The sequence below is a fragment of the Stegostoma tigrinum genome, chromosome 6 (assembly GCF_030684315.1).
Source record: "Stegostoma tigrinum isolate sSteTig4 chromosome 6, sSteTig4.hap1, whole genome shotgun sequence".
Taxonomy (NCBI): Eukaryota; Metazoa; Chordata; class Chondrichthyes; order Orectolobiformes; family Stegostomatidae; genus Stegostoma; species Stegostoma tigrinum.
This window is the reverse complement of record NC_081359.1, coordinates 71,693,909-71,718,359: the sequence shown is the minus strand read 5'-3', so window position 1 is coordinate 71,718,359 and position 24,451 is coordinate 71,693,909. Positions and strand designations below refer to the sequence as shown.

Here is a 24,451-nt window from a genome sequence, read left to right as displayed (position 1 = left end):
TCAGCTAGTGATGCCCACAGCACCTGAATGAATAGGGGAAAAAAAATGTGCCTTGCCCCTGAGCCTTGCCCTGATGAGCCAGATGAAAATGTTATCGTTTATTTGTTACCCAATGAGTTTGCTTATCCATCATCAGAGTTGACAGTTGTATATAGTTAATATACAGCACGTAATCCTTTACACTAGGCCACTTGTAGCATGGAAGTAATGTCCCTATCTCTGAACCAGGATGTCCACGTTCAAGTCCCATCTTATTCCATGTGTGTAATAACATCTCTGAACAGGTTGGTTAGAAAAGATCGAATCATTTTCACTACAGATTTATGTGGTGCAGTGGTAGTGCCCTACCCGCTCTGGAAGTGTGTCATAACAGCTCTGATACAACTGATTAGGAAATAGGTTAAAAAAGAGTGTGTTGTAACTTTTCGGCAAAGGTTGACTAGAAATTGTTTAGTTATTTTCATTGAGTAGGTTTGTGAATGTTTGTTCTTGCTAAACACCTAAAAAGAAGTAGCACTAAGCTGCTGTGCATCCATGCATGCATTAGCTTTTGGAACTGATTGATGTGAACCATCTGAATTGGAAATCAGCACTTCAGTATGCCAACGTAGTTTAGAAACCTATGTAAACAATAGAGAGGAATGAGACAGGAGCAATTGATTCCATAGCATTTCTTCATTAATATCTCAGCCTCCATCTTATCAAATATATTGACATGATGTCTAAAAGTCGGTGTAACTCTTTTCTTAGAGTCACCTGTTTCATTCTACCTGGGAGTAAAAGTCATCCCTGTGCATCTGAAAAAGTTGATTTCGTGATACGAGACACAGTCAATAACAGTTAACTGAGAGGCCATTCTGTCTGAACTTTGCCAAGTTCATATTCAGAAATAAATGCCCTCAAGTTTGACTGGCGCCATAAACATGATCTGAGATATGGTCTGAGAAATTGCTTGACAAGAGTAAAGAGTTTGCTGTCCTTTTATGGAGGAATCAATGTTAATTCAAATTGCATTTTTAATTTTATTTTGCCTATCTTTCAGTCAAAGGTTTTGACTGTGAACAATACAGATACAGCATATGATGTTGTTGTCATGACACTTCAACAGTTTGGCATTACAGTAAGTCAATAACAAATTGTACCTATTTTTAGACTAAGTTTGCTACATTTAATATTTTTCAACTTTATAGCCTAACTAATTATTCAAGCTATTTTATAGTTACCTTGTTCTTTAGAACCTTTGTATGTTAGAAGTTCTCCAAAATCACATCAGGATTCAATTATTTTAGATTAACTATATGACAGTTGTACAACTGATGCCCAAAAAATTTAAAAACTTCATTAAGAAAGAATTGTAAATCAAAATGTATCCTAATTTTATTTTGAGATTTCAGACAGTCAAATAGTTTTTCATGCAGAAAAATTCTCCTGTTATAAATTTATGACATGATGGATAGTGTCACTGTTGACTCAGAATTGGATTGTAGTATTATTGAAGCTTTAAGAACTTTTAAGAGCAGAGTAGCATCATTTTATTGAATACACATGGTGCTTTGGGGTTAATTTTAGCTTCATAAGACCACAACATCAATACTACTTCAACATCTTTTATATTACAACAGTTGAGCACTAAGAATGACATAAATTGCAACGTGCCGCCTCACATCCCATGGTATAACTCACATCTATGCTTAGACTAAATTTACTAACTCTAATATTTTCAATTTTAAGAGCCAGTTAACTAACTCCTGGAACTATTGGTGGGGACATCCATTTTTCCATTGATTTCCTGAAGTTTTGCCAATACAGCATGAGCCTAATTTGAACTTGGGGTGATAATGCAAACATTGCTAATACTGGATGACCTTCTGTTTAAATATCTCTCCCTGTTTTCATTCCCAATGATCTCAATCAAAACAAAAATCAGAAGGGATGCAATCTGAGTTTTAATTCAATATTCTCCAATTTACTCTTGCCCAAATTCAAAATTACACCACATATTCTCATTCAACTTTGTTCTTGTTAATCGTTTTTACAAAATTCCATTGTGATGAATGGGAATATTGGTGTTGCAACAGTTTCATCTTTCACTGGTCTTCATCACTGCCATCTGTCTCAGAGTAGTCTCATGATGGCTTTCACTTTGTTTTTATAGGGTAATCCTAAAGATTATCAACTTTGGGTCATCTCTGGCAAAGAAGATGCCCCCTATCCTCTTATTGGTAAGTTTCAGAAAGCTTAATTGATTGTTTAATTGATTTATTGCTGTCCAACAGCGCACAGTATAGGAAGAAGGATATTATGCTGAACTTGTATAAGGCACATTTAGTTCTTACCTGGTGTATTGTGTACAATCCTGAGTGCCCCACTTTAGAAAGGATGTGAATACACTGGAGAGAGTGCTCTTTGTGAAGTCTCTGCTGCTATCTAGCTGTCTTTATCTAAACAAACTGGATAAGAATAACTGGTACAATAATATTTGAGGGAAGAAATAAATATTATGATGACTTAAAAGTAAAATTAGCCTGGGAATTGTGAAACAATTTCCATAAGAATGTATATTTCTAAGAAACCTGTTCATTACCAAATAAGTCTCAATATATTAGTCAATTGTTAATTTTAATTGAACTTTAACTTGCCTCTGTTTAAGTTCATAAAAGGTACACACAATTCCAATCAGTATTACCATGTTAAGGACCGAAATGGCATCCAGACAATTGATACATATGAGATCGAGGTGATGTTGCATCTCTCTTTGTCTTAATTTGTACTTGGAAATCAGAAGCCAGTTTGTATCGGCCTGCGGTCCTCCCTTGTTTATATGATGACCCAGGGAGAAAAGCTATGGGAACAATCTTTGTGCTTACTCCACCAAATAGCTGTGAAGAGTTCCAACCTAAAACATAGACTCTCCTGCTCCTCTGCTGCCTGTCCTGCTGTGTTCCTCCAGCTCCACACCTGTATTGACCCTGACTCCACATCTGCTGTTCTTGCTATCTCCTAGCTGTACCTACACTTCTTCCTATAGCAGAAAAGTGACTCTGCAGTGTATGATTTTGTTTCTCATTGAGCAGGGTACCTCCCTTTGGGAGTTAGTGGGCAAGAAGAAGAATTTTTATTTTGCCTGTGAATTACATTTTTGGATTTAATTCATTTTGTAGTTTTGTATACGCTCATTCATTTTGTGTCAGCAAGATTTATGACCCAGGAAAACATTGAAGTATTTTTTCCAAGTGGCTCAGTATGTTGTTTATAATGATAAAGTCCTGTTTTGCAAAGATTAAGGACAAATCCACTGATTACAACAGTAGTAGTCTTGAGTACCATGTAAGATTGGGAGATAGTTAAATTTGCTATTTTATTCAAAAAGAGAGGGAGACAAAGTAGAACCCTATAGCTTTGTTATCTATCAAACAGAAAATATTAGTAGCTATTATTAAAGATGTTAAAGCAGGGCACTCAGGTAAGTTCCATGGTAACCAGGCAGGGTCAACATGGTTTTGTGAAAGGAAAATCCATGTTTGACCAATCTGTTGGAGTTCTTTTTGAGGAAGTAGCACATGCTATGGATAAAGGAGAATTGGTAGATGTATTGTACTCAGATTTGTAGAAGGCATTTGATGTGCCACATCAAAGGTTATTGAGGAAAATAAAAGCTGACGGTGCAGGGACTAGCATGTTGCCATAGAAAGAAGAACAGCAGGTTAACAGGAAGGAGTTAGTAGTTGTAAATTTGTCTTCAAGTTGGCAAGATGCAACATATGGTGTGATGCATGTTGGTGCTGGGACCACAATCGTTCACAATTTATAGAAATGACTTGGATGAAGGGATGGAAGGGAGATATTTTAATCAATCTGATCAAAGATGATATGACACCTATGGATTAGGTGAAATTTAAAGCTAAGCCCCTTTATCCAGAAATGGAGAAATTGCCACTGTGGCCCAAGAGCCCTGTGGGTGGAGATAAAGTTGCCAAATTTGCTAATGAGACAGATAGATAGTTTAGTTTCCTGCCTGTGAAGAGAGAACACCGGGAGGTTGCTAAAAGATATTAATAGGTTAAATGAGTGGACAAAGTTGTGGCAACTGGACTAAAATATTGGAAAATGTAAATTTATCTACTTTGGCAATAAGAATACAAAATAAGCATATTATCTACAATGTGAGATTACAGAGCTTTGAGGTACAAACTATCTGGATGTTCTCATGAATCATACAAAAAGTATGCAGGTACAAGCCATTAGGAAAGCCAATAGAATGTTACTATTTATCATGAAGGGAATTGAATTTAAAAGTAGGGACGTTATGCTCCAATTATATGGGACTTTGGAGATTGAATCAGAGATTGCACAGTATTATAATAAAATGTGAGGCTGGATGAACACAGCAGGCCAAGCAGCATCTCAGGAGCACAAAAGCTGACGTTTCGGGCCTAGACCCTTCATCAGAGAGGGGGATGGGGGGAGGGAACTGGAATAAATAGGGAGAGAGGGGGAGGCGGACCGAAGATGGAGAGTAAAGAAGATAGGTGGAGAGAGTGTAGGTGGGGAGGTGGGGAGGGGATAGGTCAGTCCAGGGAAGACGGACAGGTCAAGGAGGTGGGATGAGGTTAGTAGGTAGCTGGGGGTGCGGCTTGGGGTGGGAGGAAGGGATGGGTGAGAGGAAGAACCGGTTAGGGAGACAGAGACAGGTTGGACTGGTTTTGGGATGCAGTGGGTGGGGGGGAAGAGCTGGGCTGGTTGTGTGGTGCAGTGGGGGGAGGGGATGAACTGGGCTGGTTTAGGGATGCAGTAGGGGAAGGGGAGATTTTGAAACTGGTGAAGTCCACATTGATACCATATGGCTGCAGGGTTCCCAGGCGGAATATGAGTTGCTGTTCCTGCAACCTTCGGGTGGCATCATTGCGGCAGTGCAGGAGGCCCATGATGGACATGTCATCAAGAGAATGGGAGGGGGAGTGGAAATGGTTTGCGACTGGGAGGTGCAGTTGTTTGTTGCGGACTGAGCGGAGGTGTTCTGCAAAGCGGTCCCCAAGCCTCCGCTTGGTTTCCCCAATGTAGAGGAAGCCGCACCGGGTACAGTGGATGCAGTATACCACATTGGCAGATGTGCAGGTGAACCTCTGCTTGATGTGGAATGTCATCTTGGGGCCTGGGATGGGGGTGAGGGAGGAGGTGTGGGGACAAGTGTAGCATTTCCTGCGGTTGCAGGGGAAGGTGCCGGGTGTGGTGGGGTTGGAGGGCAGTGTGGAGCGAACAAGGGAGTCACGGAGAGAGTGGTCTCTCCGAAAAGCAGACAGGGGAGGGGATGGAAAAATGTCTTGGGTGGTGGGGTCGGATTGTAAATGGCGGAAGTGTCGGAGGATAATGCGTTGTATCCGGAGGTTGGTAGGGTGGTGTGTGAGAACGAGGGGGATCCTCTTGGGGCGGTTGTGGCGGGGGCGGGGTGTGAGGGATGTGTCGCGGGAAATGCGGGAGACGCGGTCAAGGGCGTTCTCGATCACCGTGGGGGGAAAGTTGCGGTCCTTAAAGAACTTGGACATCTGGGATGTGCGGGAGTGGAATGTCTTATCGTGGGAGCAGATGCGGCGGAGGCGGAGGAATTGGGAATAGGGGATGGAATTTTTGCAGGAGGGTGGGTGGGAGGAGGTGTATTCTAGGTAGCTGTGGGAGTCGGTGGGCTTGAAATGGACATCAGTTACAAGCTGGTTGCCTGAGATGGAGACTGAGAGGTCCAGGAAGGTGAGGGATGTGCTGGAGATGGCCCAGGTGAACTGAAGGTTGGGGTGGAAGGTGTTGGTGAAGTGGATGAACTGTTCGAGCTCCTCTGGGGAGCAAGAGGCGGCGCCGATACAGTCATCAATGTACCGGAGCCTCCAACCTCATTGTTCCCCAACCCCGCACGGCCCGTTTCTATCTCCTTCCCAAAATCCACAAACCTGCCTGCCCTGGTCGACCCATCGTCTCAGCCTGCTCCTGCCCCACCGAACTCATCTCCACCTATCTGGACTCCATTTTCTCCCCTTTGGTCCAGGAACTCCCCACCTACGTCCGTGACACCACCCACGCCCTCCACCTCCTCCAGGACTTCCAATTCCCTGGCCCCCAACACCTCATATTCACCATGGACGTCCAGTCCCTGTACACCTGCATTCCGCATAGTGATGGCCTCAAGGCCCTCCGCTTCTTCCTGTCCCGCAGGCCCGACCAGGCCCCCTCCACCGACACTCTCATCCGCCTAGCTGAACTCGTCCTCACACTCAACAACTTCACTTTTGACTCCTCCCACTTCCTACAGACTAAGGGGGTGGCCATGGGCACCCGCATGGGCCCCAGCTATGCCTGCCTCTTTGTAGGTTACGTGGAACAGTCCCTCTTCCGCACCTACACAGGCCCCAAACCCCACCTCTTCCTCCGGTACATTGATGACTGTATCGGCGCCGCCTCTTGCTCCCCAGAGGAGCTCGAACAGTTCATCCACTTCACCAACACCTTCCACCCCAACCTTCAGTTCACCTGGGCCATCTCCAGCACATCCCTCACCTTCCTGGACCTCTCAGTCTCCATCTCAGGCAACCAGCTTGTAACTGATGTCCATTTCAAGCCCACCGACTCCTACAGCTACCTAGAATACACCTCCTCCCACCCACCCTCCTGCAAAAATTCCATCCCCTATTCCCAATTCCTCCGCCTCCGCCGCATCTGCTCCCACGATAAGACATTCCACTCCCGCACATCCCAGATGTCCAAGTTCTTTAAGGACCGCAACTTTCCCCCCACGGTGATCGAGAACGCCCTTGACCGCGTCTCCCGCATTTCCCGCGACACATCCCTCACACCCCGCCCCCGCCACAACCGCCCCAAGAGGATCCCCCTCGTTCTCACACACCACCCTACCAACCTCCGGATACAACGCATTATCCTCCGACACTTCCGCCATTTACAATCCGACCCCACCACCCAAGACATTTTTCCATCCCCTCCCCTGTCTGCTTTCCGGGGAGACCACTCTCTCCGTGACTCCCTTGTTCGCTCCACACTGCCCTCCAACCCCACCACACCCGGCACCTTCCCCTGCAACCGCAGGAAATGCTACACTTGTCCCCACACCTCCTCCCTCACCCCCATCCCAGGCCCCAAGATGACATTCCACATCAAGCAGAGGTTCACCTGCACATCTGCCAATGTGGTATACCGCATCCACTGTACCCGGTGCGGCTTCCTCTACATTGGGGAAACCAAGCGGAGGCTTGGGGACCGCTTTGCAGAACACCTCCGCTCAGTTCGCAACAAACAACTGCACCTCCCAGTCGCAAACCATTTCCACTCCCCCTCCCATTCTCTTGATGACATGTCCATCATGGGCCTCCTGCACTGCCACAATGATGCCACCCGAAGGTTGCAGGAACTGCAACTCATATTCCGCCTGGGAACCCTGCAGCCATATGGTATCAATGTGGACTTCACCAGTTTCAAAATCTCCCCTTCCCCTACTGCATCCCTAAACCAGCCCAGTTCATCCCCTCCCCCCACTGCACCACACAACCAGCCCAGCTCTTCCCCCCCACCCACTGCATCCCAAAACCAGTCCAACCTGTCTCTGCCTCCCTAACCGGTTCTTCCTCTCACCCATCCCTTCCTCCCACCCCAAGCCGCACCCCCAGCTACCTACTAACCTCATCCCACCTCCTTGACCTGTCCGTCTTCCCTGGACTGACCTATCCCCTCCCTACCTCCCCACCTACACTCTCTCCACCTATCTTCTTTACTCTCCATCTTCGGTCCGCCTCCCCCTCTCTCCCTATTTATTCCAGTTCCCTCCCCCCATCCCCCTCTCTGATGAAGGGTCTAGGCCCGAAGCGTCAGCTTTTGTGCTCCTGAGATGCTGCTTGGCCTGCTGTGTTCATCCAGCCTCACATTTTATTATCTTGGAATCTCCAGCATCTGCAGTTCCCATTATCTCTTGCACAGTATTAGCCAGTTTAGAATCATAGAATCCCCACAGAGTAGAAACAGGCCCTTCAGCCCAATAAGTCCACACCAACCCTCAGAACACCCACCCAAACCCATTCCCCTAGAACCCACCTAATCTACACACCCCTGAACACTATAGACAATTTAGCATGGCTAATCCACCTAGCTTGCACATCTTTGGACTGTGGGAAGAAACCAGAGCACCCAGAGGACATCCACACAGACACACGGAGAATGTGCAAACTCCACACAGACAGTCACCCGAGGGTGGAATTGAACCTGGGTCCCTGGCACTGTGAGGCAGCAGTGCTAACCATTGTGCCACTGTGCTGCCCCAAACAAAATTTACTTGTGAAAGGATATAAATGCATTGGAGGCAGTTCAGAAATGGTTTATTAGACTCCACTCTGAAGAAGGGTCACTAGACTCAACATTAACTCTGCTTTGTCTCCACAGATGCTGCTAGACCTGCTGCATTTCTCTAGCAATTATTGCTTTTGTAGCAGACTAATATCCGGAATGAGAGTTTGGCTTATGAGCAAAGGTGGACAGGCCAGGCTGGTATCTACTGGAGTTTAGGAGAGTAAAAGACAATGTGATAGAAACATGTAAAATCCTAATGGGTTTTCACAGGATAGGTGTAGGGAGGAAACTGAACCAGGGACACAGCTTAAAACTCATGGGATAAGATCGTGAGTCTTTGAAACTCTTCCCGAAAAGATTGTGGAAGCTGAACGCTTGAATATTTTTAAGGCAGAAATAGATTCTTGTTAAGCAAAGAGATGAAAGGTTAAACATAGAGATGAAAGGTTAACTGCAGTAGGTGGGCATGTGGATTTGAAGTTACAGTTAGATGAGCTGTGATCTTGTTGAATGATGGAGCAGGCATCAGGGCTGCATAGCATATTCTGATTCATCAGTTCCTAAGTGTCAGCAAGCTCTGCAGATTTTCCCTGCACTGCAGTATTTACGTTTCCTGAAAAAAATTAAGAAAGAAACATTAACATTTTGATCACAATCAAGTGGATTTGAAAATAAATGTTGTTGTCTAATTTTCTCACAGCATGATGATACAGCTGGCTTTTACAGACAGCAGATTCCCAGCAGTAAACGCCACAGTGAAGTAATTGTGTTATACCCCATCCTTGTATTTAACATTGTTTGTTTTCATTCCAAAGCTAACTTGTCAAATCGATTCCATCGATCTAGATGGATAAGTCCTTACACTGAAGAAGGCTGTTTTTGCAAAGGTCCCAAGAAATTAAAAACCACTTGTTTTGTTATCCCTTTGTTATGTTTCAGGATTTTTGATCATATTACCGGGTAAGGGAGTGTCAGAAAAGTTGGGAGTTTGTGTTAGAGATTGTGAGTTATTATTGACTGATAGTGGTCCTCAGGGAGTTAAGTTCATGGGATAGCAGGCTTGGGCATATGAATTATAATTCAGAGAGGGTGTCTGAACTGATGTGCTTTAGACACAGCAATTTCATTTAAGCAATATGGTGGCTGCTCACACGTATTCTTTTTAAGATGGTGCAATCCATTTGAGCTCAACAGGACCAATTACAACTGTGTTATGGACCCAACCAGTAATAGCTAACAGTCAAAGTAGAGTGCTGTCACCAAGCCTCTTTTTTTTTGCTATTTTCTAATGTGTAACAGGCTGACAGCCTCCAGTGAGGCAAATCCTTCTTAATACACTTAAAATATCAAACTTCAGACTGGACAGCCCCTGGTAGGCCTTTGACAGAGACAAAGTCAAATAGTTAACGGAAGCTTGCAGAAATAGACCAGAAAGTTATCAATTCAAAATAACATTAGTCCTACCAATCCTCCTTTCTAGTCTTTTTTACTTAAAGCAAACTTTTACAGCTAAGATAGCCCCTGGTGCAGCAAATACTTGTTTCTAGGCATTTTCTAATCACCAAGTTCAGAGATGTTACTCCACACCTCTGGAGCAATTAGAACTTGAACCCAGGCCTCCTGGCTCAGAGGTAGAGATAATACTGCACAACAAGACCCCTCAGGTTTGCTCTGTTGTTTGAGAGAGATGATGTTTGGTAAGTTTTTAACCTGAGGGTCGTCTTGCCTCTGGAGAGAGACAAGGATAAGAAGGCATGGGACCTTTTGGGTAATCTAAACTGGTACAGGAATTGGATTTGCACTGTTGGTGTCACTCCGCATCATGTAAAGAAGGATCTTTGGGTTCAAGTCCATAACTCCCTAAAAGTGGCCTGCAAATAAATAGGGTTGTGAGGAAGGCATATGGCATGTCTGCCTTTATTGACCAAGGAATTGAGTACAAGAGTCAGGATGTCATGTTGTAGCTTTATAAGACTTTGGTTTGGCCACATTTAGTGTATTGCATTCAGTTCGGGTCACCATATTACAGGAAGGATATGGAGGCTTCAGAGAGGGTGCAGAAGAGGTTTACCAGGATGGTGCATGGATTAGAGGGGATGAGCTATAAAGGAGAGGCTAGAAAAACGGGTTGTTTTCTCTTGAGCAGCGCAAGCTGAGGGGAGACTTGAAAGAAGTCTATAAAGTTATAAGATGCATAGACAGAGTTGATGGTCAATTTTTTTTTACCCAGGGTTGAAATGTCTAATAGTTGGGCGTATGCATTTAATGTTAGGGGGGGCAAGTTCAAAGGAGATGTGAGGGGGAAGATTTGTTTTTAGACACGGAGAGTGGTAGGAGTGTGGAACTCGTTGCTGGGGTGGTGGTGGAGGCAGCTAGGACAGGAGTGTTTAAGAGACTTTTAGGTAAGCACATGAATATGAGAGGAATGGAAAGATATGGAACAATGGCACATAGAAGGGATTAGTTTAATTTGGTGTCATGTTCGGCACAACATTGTGGGCTGAAGGGCTCATCCTGTGCTGTAAAGTTCTATGTCCCATGTTCTATAAATCAGACAACTGAACCAACTGGCCCCACATATACACAGGGAATAGAGGATAATTGTAGATTTCTTTAATCAACATGTTCAAAGATGTTATGACACGTCTGGAGCAGGTAGGACTTAAAACCAGGCAGGCCTTCAGGCTCAGAGAAGATCCTCCTTTCTGTACCGGATCTAAGGACCTATTTTGTGTAGAGTCATAAGTATAAGAAACATTTTTGTCTTAATACTAAGGTATAATTTAATGCCTGATGGTGTCAGGTGCAAGTTACATTAGCTACTTAGTCTCATTAATTATGTCTATCAGGAGCCAGGGATGACCCATCTGATCCCCCATCAAGATCTTGAGCCGGATTCCTTGATTCTCCATCCAAGGCTGTATCCAAGTCAAAACTTGAGCGGAGCCTCAAGTCCATCATTCAACCCTTCCAAAACCTTGTACAACAGTTATCAGAATTGACTAGTGAGATTTCATTTCCTTGGAATCAAAATTAAAATCCAGATCAGCTGGGACTGATAAAGAAGAGAGATGGCTGGACTTGGCCCAAGTTGTGAATTTAGGTCTGGTCAGTCAGTTTTCCCAGCTAGATACTGAGCTGACAAGAGGTGAATATATCCAGGATATCATAGATATATTTTTTATTTTATGTCATAGGAAATATTCATAAAATTCCCACAGAGTGGAAGCAAGCCATTTGATCCATCGAGTTCACATTGACCCTCTGAAGAGCCTCTCACCGAAACCGTGCACCGACCCTCCCCACCCCCCCACCGCCACCCGCCGTCTCTCTGTAACCCTGCATTTCGCAGCAGTAAACTCCTTTTTAAATGATACAAGCTATTATTGGGACCAGGAGGGTTACCTACCATAGTTTGTGGCCACAATTGCTTTTTTAGCATCAGCAATCTAAGTTAAATACAAACCCTTTATGTGAGCAGGTTGAGTATACATTTTCCATTGCTTCAGTGATAATGGGAACTGCAGATGCTGGAGAATCCAAGATAATGAAATGTGAGGCTAGATGAACACAGCAGGCCCAGCAGCATCTCAAGAGCACAAAAGCTGACGTTTCGGCCCTAGACCCTTCATCAGAGAGGGTTCTCTGATGAAGGGTCTAGGCCCGAAATGTCAGCTTTTGTGCTCCTGAGATGCTTCTGGGCCTGCTGTGTTCATCCAGCCTCACATTTCGTTATCTTATATTCCATTGCTGCTAGTTTTCAGATGCTTGAAATAATGCTCTTGAGTTTTTCTTGTAACCTCTTTTTCAATGGGATCAATTTATCTAAGTTGACTTGGACTATGTTGCTTAAAATCTGATTTTATCTCAAATTGCCTCACCTTGAAATCTTTATGAATAAGAACTGAAAATTTCTCACAGTGCCATGAACGATTGCTATAAAAGAAAGGCCTAATTATTTGTAGTTAATTGCTTCAGCACCAAAAATTATATTCAATGGCTATTAAAAGTGCTGTTGGGCTCTCTGGATATATTATGATTCTGATCATAAATGTTTGCTAAGTAAATTCCTTGTTATTTTTTAGCTGTGAAGGTGAATATAATAAACTGAGTGTATCTGGAAATGTTCTAAATCTCAGCAAGAAAATTAGGCACCAGAAAGTGAAACATGACTTTCTGAAATTAGTACGAGGCTGCTTTGGTTGACAACCAATGCCTGAATAATTCTGCTCGAGAACTATTCTATTCCAAGGTATTGGAAATGAACCATGAATCTTGGGGGAGGTTTTGGATCCTAATGAAAAACTACATCTCAAAGGAAACCAGTAAAGTGCCATCCAAGACTGAAATTACATGACAATGAGATGATATGCAAGATACAGGAGGAAATGATTGAGTGTTGGAAAAGTTAACTTGATATGCAGTGCCAAAACGAAAAGTAATAAGATTAAATTCATATTCCAGAAGATCAAACAGATAACATGGAAAGTATCATGTACAGAGCAGTAAAACATAATAAAGCGCAGAGAAGGAAAGTTCCTCACAGTTGGATCTGATGATCTTGAATGATAGAGTATTGTATCAAGCTACACTTGTAAGGTCGGATAATCCATCAAGTTACTTAATAAACATCAATGACCTGGATTAGGTGAGACTGCAGTAGAAACTTTGAATATCCGGCGGTTTTGATTATATAAGGTGTTATTCAATATAGCTATCTGGGACTGAAATGTTAAGGGTGTGCATGTTCTTGTAAAGCTTATTGTCTTTTGGACTAAATTTAGTAACTATGCTGTAATTTAAGAAAGTGACTAGTATAGATGTAACAACTACTGTACTATTCTTTGTAGTTGGTTTAACAAACAAGAAAATTGTAGAGGTTACCAAAAATAACTTCCTCTTGAGGGAAAAGTAATTTTCTGAAAAGCAAGACTGTAGGCAAAGGTATACAAAACGGATTCTTAAATTCTATTGGACCGTATAAAATGCATTTGAATTTTTGTTACCTGTTCAATATTGCCTGCAATCCTTGCATAATTTGCCAAAATAAACTGATAGCAGTCACTACTTAAATTGTGACTGGATATTTTGCTGCTTCCTGCAGCAAAGGCTGAATATTGGAAGATGCAAAAAGAAAGTCTTTGTAATTTCCTGACAACTAACATTTAGCAAAGGGTTATTTCCAGTGAAGGAGGTCAAGACTAATGTGAAGAGAAACTGTCTTCTGCAGAAATAAGCCCGGGGGCATCAATTTGAGACTGAGATGAAAAGGAATTTCTTCTGAGGGTTGAGAGTCTTTGGAACTCTACCCCACAACTCTCTGTGACATAAGAGTCCTTGTGTATGTTTAAGGTTGTGATTCTTAATTGGCAGGGGAATCAAGACTTGTGGGGAAAAGCAGGAAAGTGGGCGTAAGGAATGTCAAATCAGTCATGATCCTATTGAAAGGTGGAACAGCCTTGAGCCAAATGGCCTAATCCCATTCCTATTTCTTATGATCTTTTGATCAGGCAATTAGGGACAGGCATCAAACGCTGGCCTTACCAGCAAAACCCACATTGTATGAAAGAATTTTTAAAAAACGTCACCCTGTACAAGGAACAAAACTGACCAGCAACCATTTATACGAAAAAAGGTTGCATAATCACTGTTTGATTGGAGTTCATCAAATAACCAGACTTCTCCAAGAATCAATAGTAACTCTGATTTTTGACAAAAACCCATGAATGTATAAAATACTTTTTGCAGAGGGTCTCCCAATCCGCAATCCTGTTCCATTATGCCTAAGAATTAACATTTGAAGCATTTTAATATAGGTTATAGGTTTTTTTAAAAAATCACACCATTGGATACAGGGCATGTAATGTTGTAGCTTGTAAATAGTATTGGCAATGGATAATGAAGTTAATTTAAGTTTTGCACATCATTACATGTAACACATTGTACAGAGACAGTCATGGTATTATGCATTGTTTGGGCAGGAAAAGTATTCATTATTTTCTGAGAGATCTTATGTAAAAGAGTTTGTCGTTCGTCATTTTACTTGTCGTAGTCTCTACAGACCCAATTCCTCATCAGCCTAGCCTCCCTATGACGTCACACCCAAAGCTGCTGATAACCAGATGGTCGGTGCAAATACTATGTATAGCTAACAAATATTTGGCAATCTAAAGCTCCAAAGGAGCAGACTTTGATGTCAGTGTGACAGAAAGTTGTCTACAGACAAATTCAGAGTTTTGAGAAAAACAGACTGATAAGTCAAGTTTATCCTGTTAGATTTAATTTACTGTATATTATGAATCTGAATAACTAAAGGTGATAATAATTAACTTGTGGTCCTTAGTTTGGTCTCTTTTAGACTCTGAGAACAAATTTCTCTTTTCTGCTAACAGGATATTTTACTTAAGGAATGCACTCTTGATCCTATCATAACTACTTAAAATAATTGTAAACTAATTTGAATATGGAAAGAAAAATCTAATGCAATCCAAAGTGGGAACAAAAAAATGCAGTTTCAAGAATTACGCAAGGTGTAATACATATACTTCAAACAATTTCAAGACTGATGTTTGGCAATAATGGAAACATGGCAGGAATCTGTAATAAAAGTGGTTATGAAGTGATATAGGGATAATTTAATTTACTGTAGCGTTAATGTGGATTTAAACATTGAAAGTGGCTTTGAATTTTTCTCAATAGGGCATGAATATCCTTTCAGCATTAAAATGAGTCACATTCAGAATGCAGCTGCGCAGGAACAATCATCTAAAGACTCACTCTACCCGCTGGATTTCCAGGGGCCCTTCTTCATTGAGCAGTTGCCTGTAGAGATGCAGTGTCAGTTCATCTTAAAGCCAAGTCGCTTGGCACTATGCCAACAGATGGCTGGTAAGTATTTCTCATAGATGGTGAAAATAAACACACAGATTTTTAAATTATCTACATTGGTTTGTAAAACTGAATTTCAAATTCCAGGTAGGTGATATAAATGTTAGACGGAATGTGTTGATTTTATATGGACGCAGTTTTTAAAAGAATTACGAATGCTTGGAATTTTCTTCTCTGGATTAAGGAAAAAAGAAACTATTGAAATTTTTTTCACCCTGGGATTGCAGGAAAAAAAATTACAGTCCTGAAACTGTAAAATAAGAACTTGCCTTAAAAATTTCCTGCCAATTTTTGGATTGTGGAAAATTCAGCTGTAAAACTTGTAGCTTTCTGCCAAGCAGGAAGTGACCTTCTCTGAAAGGTAGTTTTCTATATCCAGAAAATAAAATTTTATCTCCTGAAAGTGCCACGAATTTTTAAATTATAATAGCAACTCATAATAAATAGCCAGGTTTTAAGGAGAAAACGGGATTAGTTTCAACATGGCCATATCCTCCTTTTTGCAATTATTTAAAATGTGTGGTGAACTCTGTCTCACTTTACTTCCCTAGTGAAAAGCAATCACTGTGGTACTATGATGTCAACTGCAGTATGTCCGGAACTAAAAATAGTCCAAATGTAAGGCAAAATTGGGATTCGTGAGTGTGCGGGAAGTCAGCACTTGAATTTAATAAGCCACTTAACTTCAAAATGGGCTTGCAGAAGTGGAGCCAAGTGAACATTCAGACTAAATGAAAGTCTTTCCTTGTCACAGTTCACTATCACTGTGGCAGACTCTACAGAGTTAAAACATACTTGTTATTAAACATATCAAATACTTACCTTGAGCTTTCAGCTGAATTCATTGTGAAGGTAGTCTGTAAATTGTACATAAAAATAACCAGTTGTTAAATCATTACACTAGAACTCATCAAATTATTTACTGATGGATTTAGTCACTTACTATAACCTAAAATACCTACCTACCTAACCCCTCCCGCTTCTACCCTTCCTTACATTATTGATGGCTCCTTTTTATTTCCCAGATATCATTCTTCTTCTTTCTGTGAACTTGTTCCAATAGTAAACTCTGTCCTCTTCAATTCAGCCATCTTCTCCGCCACCTTCCACGATGAGTTAATTTAATATATTAATGCTGCCTAAACATTTGATCCTTTTTCTTAAAACCATTTTTGTACAGCACTATTAGCCTCCTGTCTATGCTCTGCCTAACATTCCCATACCATTTGTTATGGCTGATCTTGCCATCACCCATCCAGCTCTAAGGAAGTGTTTTTTTTCATGCACTAGTGGGATGTGGGCATCGCTAGCTGGCCAGAATTTATTGCATGTCTATAGTTGCTCTTCGGAAGATGGTGGTGAGCTGCACTCCTGAACCATGGCAGCCCGTGTGTTGTTTGTGAACCACAATGCAGTTAAGGAGAGACTTCCAGGACGTTGACCTAATGATACTGAAAGAACAGTGATATATATTTCCCAATCAGGATGGTGAGTGGCTTAGAGGGAAACTTACAGGTGGTGGTGTTGCCATATATCTGCTTGTGCTTGTCCTTCTAGGTGGAGTGGTCTTGGGTTTGGAAGGTTATGTTTAAGGATCTTTGATGAATTTCTGTAGTGCATTTTGTGGATAGTACATACTGCTTCTACTGAGCTTCAGTGGTGAAGACAATGGATGCTTCTGGATTTGGTGGCAATCAAGTGGGCTGCTTTGTCCAGGGCTTTGTTAAGCTGCTTGAGTGTTGTTGGAACTGCACCATCCAGGCAATGGCAGAGTATTCCATCACACTTTTGCTTTGTGCCATGTCATGGTGGACACACTTTGCAAATCAGGAGGCAAGTTATTCACCGCAGGTTTCACTGTAGCCTCTGACCTTCTTCTGTAGCCACTATATTTATATGGTGAGCCCACTATATTTATATGATGAGTCCAGTTAAGTCTCTGATCAATGGTAACCTCCAGGACGTTGATAGTTGGGAATTCAGTAATGGTAACATCATTGAATGTCAAGGGGTGGTAGTTATATTTTCAGTTGTGGGAAATGGTCCTAGCCTGGCATTTGTGTTGCGTGAATGTCACTTGCCACTTGTCAGCCCGAGTCTGGATGGTGTCCAGATCTTGTTGCATTTCAATTTGGACTGTTACAGAATCTGAGGAGTCACAAATGATCCTGAACATTGTGCAATCATCAGCAAACATGAAGATCATTGTTGAACAGGTGAAGACGGTTGGGCCTCGGGCACTACCCTGAGGATCCCCTGCAAAGATGTCCTGAAGCTGAGATTACTGACTTCCAGCAGCCATAATCATCATCCTATTTGCCAGGTATGACTCCAACCAGCAGAGAGTTGGCCCCTGATTTCCATTGATTCCAGCTTAGGACTCCTTGATGCAACACTTGGTCGAATGTGGCCTTAATGTCCAGTGCCATCACTCTCGCCTCACAGCTGGAATTCACCACTTTTGTCCATGTTTGAACCAAGGCTGTAAGGAGGTTAGGAGCAAAGTGGATTCTGCTGGATCAAACAGAGTGTCGCTGAGCAAGGGCTGCCACATGGCTTTATTGATGATTGATGATTGAGAGTAGATTGGAGCAATAATTGGAGCAATAATTGGGCGAGTCAGATTTGTCTAACTTTTCATGTACAGGACACCCTGGGCTATTCTCAACATTATTGGGTAAAAGCCAGTGTTGTAACTGTACTGGACCCGCTTGGCTAGGTGTGTGGCAAGTTCTGGAACACAAAAATTCAGTGCAATTTCTGGAATGTTTTCAGGATCCATAGACTTCTGTAGTATCCAGTGCCTTCAATGGTTTCTGAATATTGCATGGAGTGAATTGATTTGGCTGAAGAATAGCATCTGTGATTCTAGGGACCACTGGAGGAGATCAAGATGGATCATCTACTTAGAACTTCTGGATGAAGATTGCTGCAAATGCTTCAATTTTATCTTTTGGCACTAATGGGATGCTGGGGTCTTCCAACATTTGAGGATAATGAGGATATTTGTCAAGCTGCCACCTCCAGCGAATTGTTACATTATCCACCACCATTCACTCACAACTGGATGTGGCAGAACTGCAGAAGTTAAATCTGCTCTCTTGGTTGCAGGATCACTTAGCTCTGGCTGTCTCTTGTTGCTTATGCCGTTTGGCACACGAATAGTCCTGTTTGGGTATCTGCACCAGGTTCACACTTTTTATTTTTAGGTATGTGTGGTGCTGCTCCTGGCATGCCATTCTACACTACCTATTGAACCAAGGTTGATCCTCTGGCTTGATGGTAATGATTAAGTGGGGGATATGCTGGAGTACAATTCAGCTAGCCCACAGAGCCTCATGGGCGCCCAGTCTTGAATTGCCAGATTCAAAATCTGTTCCATTTAGCACGGTGATTGCGCTGTGTGGCACAATGTAAGGTATTCTCAATGAATAATGGAACTTCTTTCCAAAAGGAAAGTGCAATGGCCATTCTTACTGCTACTGTCATGGACAGATATATCTGCAAATTGGTAACTCTGAACTTTGCCCTCCACATTCTACCTGCAACATAACCTTTTACTTTTGGCTGTATGAACCCTTCTTTTCCTCCTGATTCATTGTACTAACAATATGCTCTAATTTACCATCATCTATAAGTAATAATTTGTACAAAACACTCTGCATGTGCCCAGTAAGTTCCATTCGCACATCATCTTTATCATTGCTGGCTTACAGTAATATCTTTATTTCATTAAAGACTGAATCTAACATTAACCTAAACCCTTGACTTTCTCGTTAAATACATCCATGATTTTGCTTTGTTTTATCTGCATATCTCCTCAAGTTCTACATGCATATCCAAACACTGTTCCTTTTTCTTCATCTGTCGATGTATCCCCCCCCCCCCTTTATTTCTTCCACATAATGTCAGAATTTTCAGTTTCATAGAAACATAAAAGATAGGAGTAGGCCATTTAAGCCCTTGAGTCTACTCCACTATTCAATACAAGCAAGGCTGATCATCAAGCTCAATACACAAATCCCACCCTCCTCTACCCCATATTCCTTGATCTTTTTAGTCACAAGAGTTACAGCTACCTCCTCCTTGAGAAAACATGTTTCAGCCTCAATCACTTTTTCTGCGGTAGAGAATTCCACAGGCTCACCACTCTCTGGGTGCAGAAATGTCTCCTCATCTCAATCCTTAAACTGTGATCTCTGGTTCTGATCACCCCACCATCGAAAGCGTTCTTTCTGCATCTAACCTGTCCAGTCTTGTTAGAATTTTATAGATTTCTGAGACTTCTCCTGTAGTCACCACTCCTACTGCACCCCCGTTCTTCTGAACCCCAGTGAATACAATCCTAACTGAGTTAATGTGTCTTCATATGTCAGTCCTGATGCCCCATGAATCAATTTGGTAAACTTTTGCTGCACTCCCTCTATAGCAAGAGCATCCTACCTCCGATAAGGAGACCAAAAAAGCATGTAGTGTTCTAGGTATGGCCTCACTGATTTCCCTGTATTGAAGCAAGACATTCTTGTTCCTGAAATTGAATCCTCTCAGTATGAGAGTCAAGATACATTTTGCCATTGTTACTGCCCCTGTATCTGCACATTTACTTACAGGGTTGGTGCACAAGGACACCCAGGCCTCTGACTGAAATTTCAGAGAAGGGAATGTTTATTCAAATAACAATCTGCCTTCCTACTTTTGCTCCCAAAATGAACAACCTCACGTTTATCCACACAATACTGCATCTGCCACGCATTTGTCCATTCACTCAGCCTGTCAAATCCCAGTGCAACATTTCTGCATTCTCCTCACAGCTCACCTTGCAGCCCAACTTTGTGTCATCAGCACGTTTTGCGAATTACATTTAGCTGCCTCATCTGAATTATAGAATTGCTACAGTGTGGAAGGAGGCCACTCAGCCTAACAAGTCCATGCTGACTCTGAAAAGCATCCCATTCAGACACCCCATCCTACTCTGTCCCCTTTATCTTTTTAAATCGTGCTCACTGGTTATAGACGTTCCATTTTTCTCAGGGGAAACATCTTAACTGCATCTATTTTGTCAATCCCTTTTCAGCATTTTGTAAGTTTCAATGAGAGAGCGTCTCATTCTTCAAAAGTCGAGAACCCCCATCATCCTGGGAGCATTTCTTGTTTGCAAACCTTTTGCTATGACCAATCAAATCATTATCATCCAAGTATTTGTTTATCCTTTTAAATAGATTCCAGCAATTTCACTACAATTTAAGATTAACAGATCTGCAGTTCTTGTTATCTCTCTCACTCCCTTTTTAAATATGGGGTGACACTTGTTACTCTTTCCATATTCTGGAATGATTCCTGTAGATTAGAATTTTGGAACATATTCACTCATGCATCAACTATCTCTATACACACCTCCTTCAACACTCTGGGATGCAGACTAGAATCAATTCCTGTGGATTTATCAGTTTTTAGCCCAATTAATTTTGCTGGTACAATCTTCTTGCAAAGATTAATTTCCTTCAATACTTCATTCTCTCACACGTTTGGATTTCTAGTTCTGCAAGTTTTTTTTTGTATTCTCCTCTGTGTGAACAAGTCCTTCAACTTCTGTGCCATTTCTCTGTTCCCCAATGTTAATTCTCTTGACTCTACCTGGAGTGGACTCACATTTATTTTAGCCTTTTGTTCACTTTATATGTGCCTGTAAAAGTCCATTTTAATGTTTTTTGCTAGATTAAATTCATATTCTCTTCTCCCATTCCTTATCAGTTTTCCTTTGCTGTATTTATAAAAGACAACCTCTCAATTTTCAGATTTATTATTTTTGGACATTTTAATCTTCCACAAATCTGACCTTACTTTGTTAGCCATGGTTTACTGACCGTTTTGAGTTTGTGCGCCTTGTGGGAATTATTCATTGCTATAAGTCATAAGACTATCTTCAAAAATTATCTTTTGCCTATTATATCCTGCTTACCGCCTCTGTCTCTTTTTGAACAAAGTTGCATTAACTACTTTAATGTAATGGAACCTTCCCTGCATCCAATAAAATTTGAAAAATGAAAACCAATACGTCACCATCTCACTACACACTTCTTTAATGACCTTAGGATGAAAGTCATTAGGACCTCGGACCTTGTCAAACCATAGTTCCAACAATTTGCTAGCTACTGTTTCACTTTCTCTAAAATTTATTCACTGGATGCGGGCATTGCTGGCTCAGCTGTCAATTATTGGCCCATCCTTGGCTGCTTTTGAGAAGGTGTTAGTGAGTTGCCTCTTCAACTGCTGCAGGGAATTTGCTGTAGATTGACCACTGTGCCATTACGGAGGATCCTTCAGGAATTTGTCTGGATGATGAGTGGTTTGGAAGGGAACTTGCAGGTGGTGATGTTCTCGTGTATCTGCTGCTGTTGTTCTTCTAGATCGAATTGGTTGTGGGTTTAGAAGGGGCTTCCTAAGGAGACTTTGTGAATGTCTGCTGTGCGTTTGCAGATAATTGCAACAGTGTGTGCTAAGTCATGGAGGGAGTGAATGTTTATGAATATGGCGCCAATCAAGTGGACTGCTTTGTCCTGAATTATATCAAGCTGCTTGAGTGTTATTGGAACTACTCATTAAGGCAAGTGGGGATTATTTCATCCCACTCTCACCATAACTCCTGTTAAAATGATAACATCTGGGATGTTGCCATCGGCAGGTTTGATTATTCCATTGAATATCAAGTGGCAATGATTAGATTCTGTATTGTAGGAGATGGTCATTGCCTGGTACTTGTGTGACATGAATGTTAATTGCCACTTGTCAGTCCAAGTCTGAATATTGTCTAAGCTCCGCTGCATTTAGCTGTGGAAGTCAAAGTATCTGAGGAGTTGCAAGTAGTGTTGGACATTGTGCAGTTTGAGCACACATCCCCATTTCTCACCTTTTGATTATAATTTGCGTGAGTTCCTCCATGTCTTCCAATTCCTGATTCACAACTATTTTGAAGATGTTACTTGTATCCTCTATACTGGTTTAATGCATCTGGCATCTCCTGGTTCTCTATCATTAATTCCCACACTCTGTTTTTATAGGAATAATATTCACTTCATTTTTTCAATGCTATAGAAACTTTTACTATCTGACTTAATATTTTAAGCTAGCTTCTTCTTGTGCAGTAGTTTTCCCTCCATATTAATATTTTCATCATTCTTTACCTTTTTATATTCTTCTGAAATTCTCACCTGCCAATCACTTAATGTAATTATATTATTTTTCTTTAAGTCTGATATTGCCTTTAACATTTTTTTAGTTAACATGGAACATATCGTTCTAGGCATTCTGCAAATATCCTTTTACATGTTTCCCACGTTGTCTCTGTTCAGCTATCCTTTAACCCAAATTGCCAGATCTGCATTCATTCACTCATAGTTCCCCTTCTTTAAGTTTAATGTATTAATTTTAGAATCACTTTTCTGTCCCTCAAACTGGATGTAAAATTCTATGATCACTGCCAACTAGAAACGCCTTCACTATAAGGTCATTAATTAATCCTAACTTGTTGTTCAGTACTAAGTCTAGAATAGTCTACTATATGTTTGTTGCCAGAATGTGCTTTTCTCAGAAATTATCCTGAAAATATTCTATGAACTCCTCATCTATGCTCCTCTGCCCATCTCATGTTTCTGAACTATATGTATAGATAATCACTGTAACTTTGAATGGAAATGCGAGAAAAATGGTTTTACAGATTATTTTTTACGTCTGATTTCTTTGTGCTGTTTTTCTTCATTTCCCAGAAACAAATCAAAAGCAACACAAAAGGAAAAGGTCAATCATGAACTGGACCTTTTGGCGTGGCTCTAGTACTCAGTTGGATAACATGCCTCTATCCCCAACCTCCACAACACCAGGCAGGATCTTCGGCCTACCATTGTCAGCCATTTGTGAGGATGACAACTTCCCAAAGCCAATCATGGTATGTGACAAAATGCAGAGGTGCAGGTGCTGGTCTGGGGTGGTCACCAGGTTATAGTCCAACAGGTTTATTTGAAATCAGAAGCTTTTGGAACACTGGTGTGAACCTGATGAAGGAGCAACACTGCAAAATCTTGTGATCTCAAATAAACCTGTTGGACTATAATCTGGTGTCGTGTGATTTCTGACTTTGTGACAAAATGGCTAGAGAGGGACAGAGAGGAAAAATTATCTGTAACCAAGGAGTATTTGAAGTCTGTTATGAAGGCTGTCCATGTGCTAAGAGAAAGATGCTTTTAAAATTCTGTCATATTTTGTATTAGTAGAATGCACACTTTATTCATTGTAGTGTAGTGGCACAGAAAAAGAGGTTTGCCATGGGAAGGGGTTGACATGGAAATGGAGCAAGTAGCCTTCAGTAACGCCATTTCATCCATAATCCTTGACTGAAAAATAATAGAAATCAAATTTCGAAAGATTTCATAACCAAGCACAGGTACCTTGAATATTTCTGACCATGCTCCAGTTGTAAGTACAGTGTTTAGAATCAAATAAAGTATGAGATAGATTAAAGATGCTGTTATTAGCACAACAGAGAGGATGTCCTAAAATCGGGGTTTAAAAGCACTTAGGGTAGGGTTGAGAATGATTTAAAGGCAAGATTGTTTCCCATATCATACTATGAACCAGCATTGTAACCAATGCACTCTTAATCCAGAAGCTCGGCTAATGTTCTGGGGACCTGGATTCAAATCTCGCCACGGCAGATGGTAGTATTTGAATTAAATAAAAAATATTCTGGAATTAAGAATCTACTGATGACCGTGAAACAATTGTCAAGAAAACCCATCTCCCTCACTAATGACCTGCTCACTAAAATCTGCCATCCTCATCTGGTCTGGCATACATTTGACTCTAGACCCACAGCATGGAACCCAGACACCACCAACACTATCCCTGGATATGTCCTGTCCCACCAGCAAGACAACCCCAGCAAAAGTGACAATACAGCGATATACAGTCAGGAGGGAGTTGCCCTGGGAGTCCTCAATATTCACTCTGTATTCCATGAAGTCTTATGCCTTCAGGTTAAACATGATCAAGGAAACCTCCTGCTGACTTCCATGTACCATCCTCCTTCAGTTGATGAATCAGTCCTATTCCAAGTAGAGCAGCACTTGGAAGAAAGTACTGAGGATGGCAAGGCACAAAATACACACTGGGTGGGGGATTTCAATGCCCACTACCAAGAGTAGCTCAGTAACAGCAAAACTGATCAAGCTAG

General features: G+C 41.7%; 1 protein-coding gene across 1 annotated transcript in view; it reads left to right on the top strand.

The window, feature by feature from the left end:
• LOC125453020 (rho GTPase-activating protein 20-like) overlaps positions 1-24,451 on the top strand; it is a 91,602-nt gene that overhangs the window by 43,636 nt on the left and 23,515 nt on the right. Inside the window, exons 7-10 of the mRNA XM_048532029.2 lie at positions 1,043-1,120; positions 2,156-2,222; positions 15,037-15,225; positions 22,989-23,167. Coding sequence (XP_048387986.1) covers positions 1,043-1,120; positions 2,156-2,222; positions 15,037-15,225; positions 22,989-23,167 — 513 coding nt within the window. The remainder of the gene's footprint in view (positions 1-1,042; positions 1,121-2,155; positions 2,223-15,036; positions 15,226-22,988; positions 23,168-24,451) is intronic.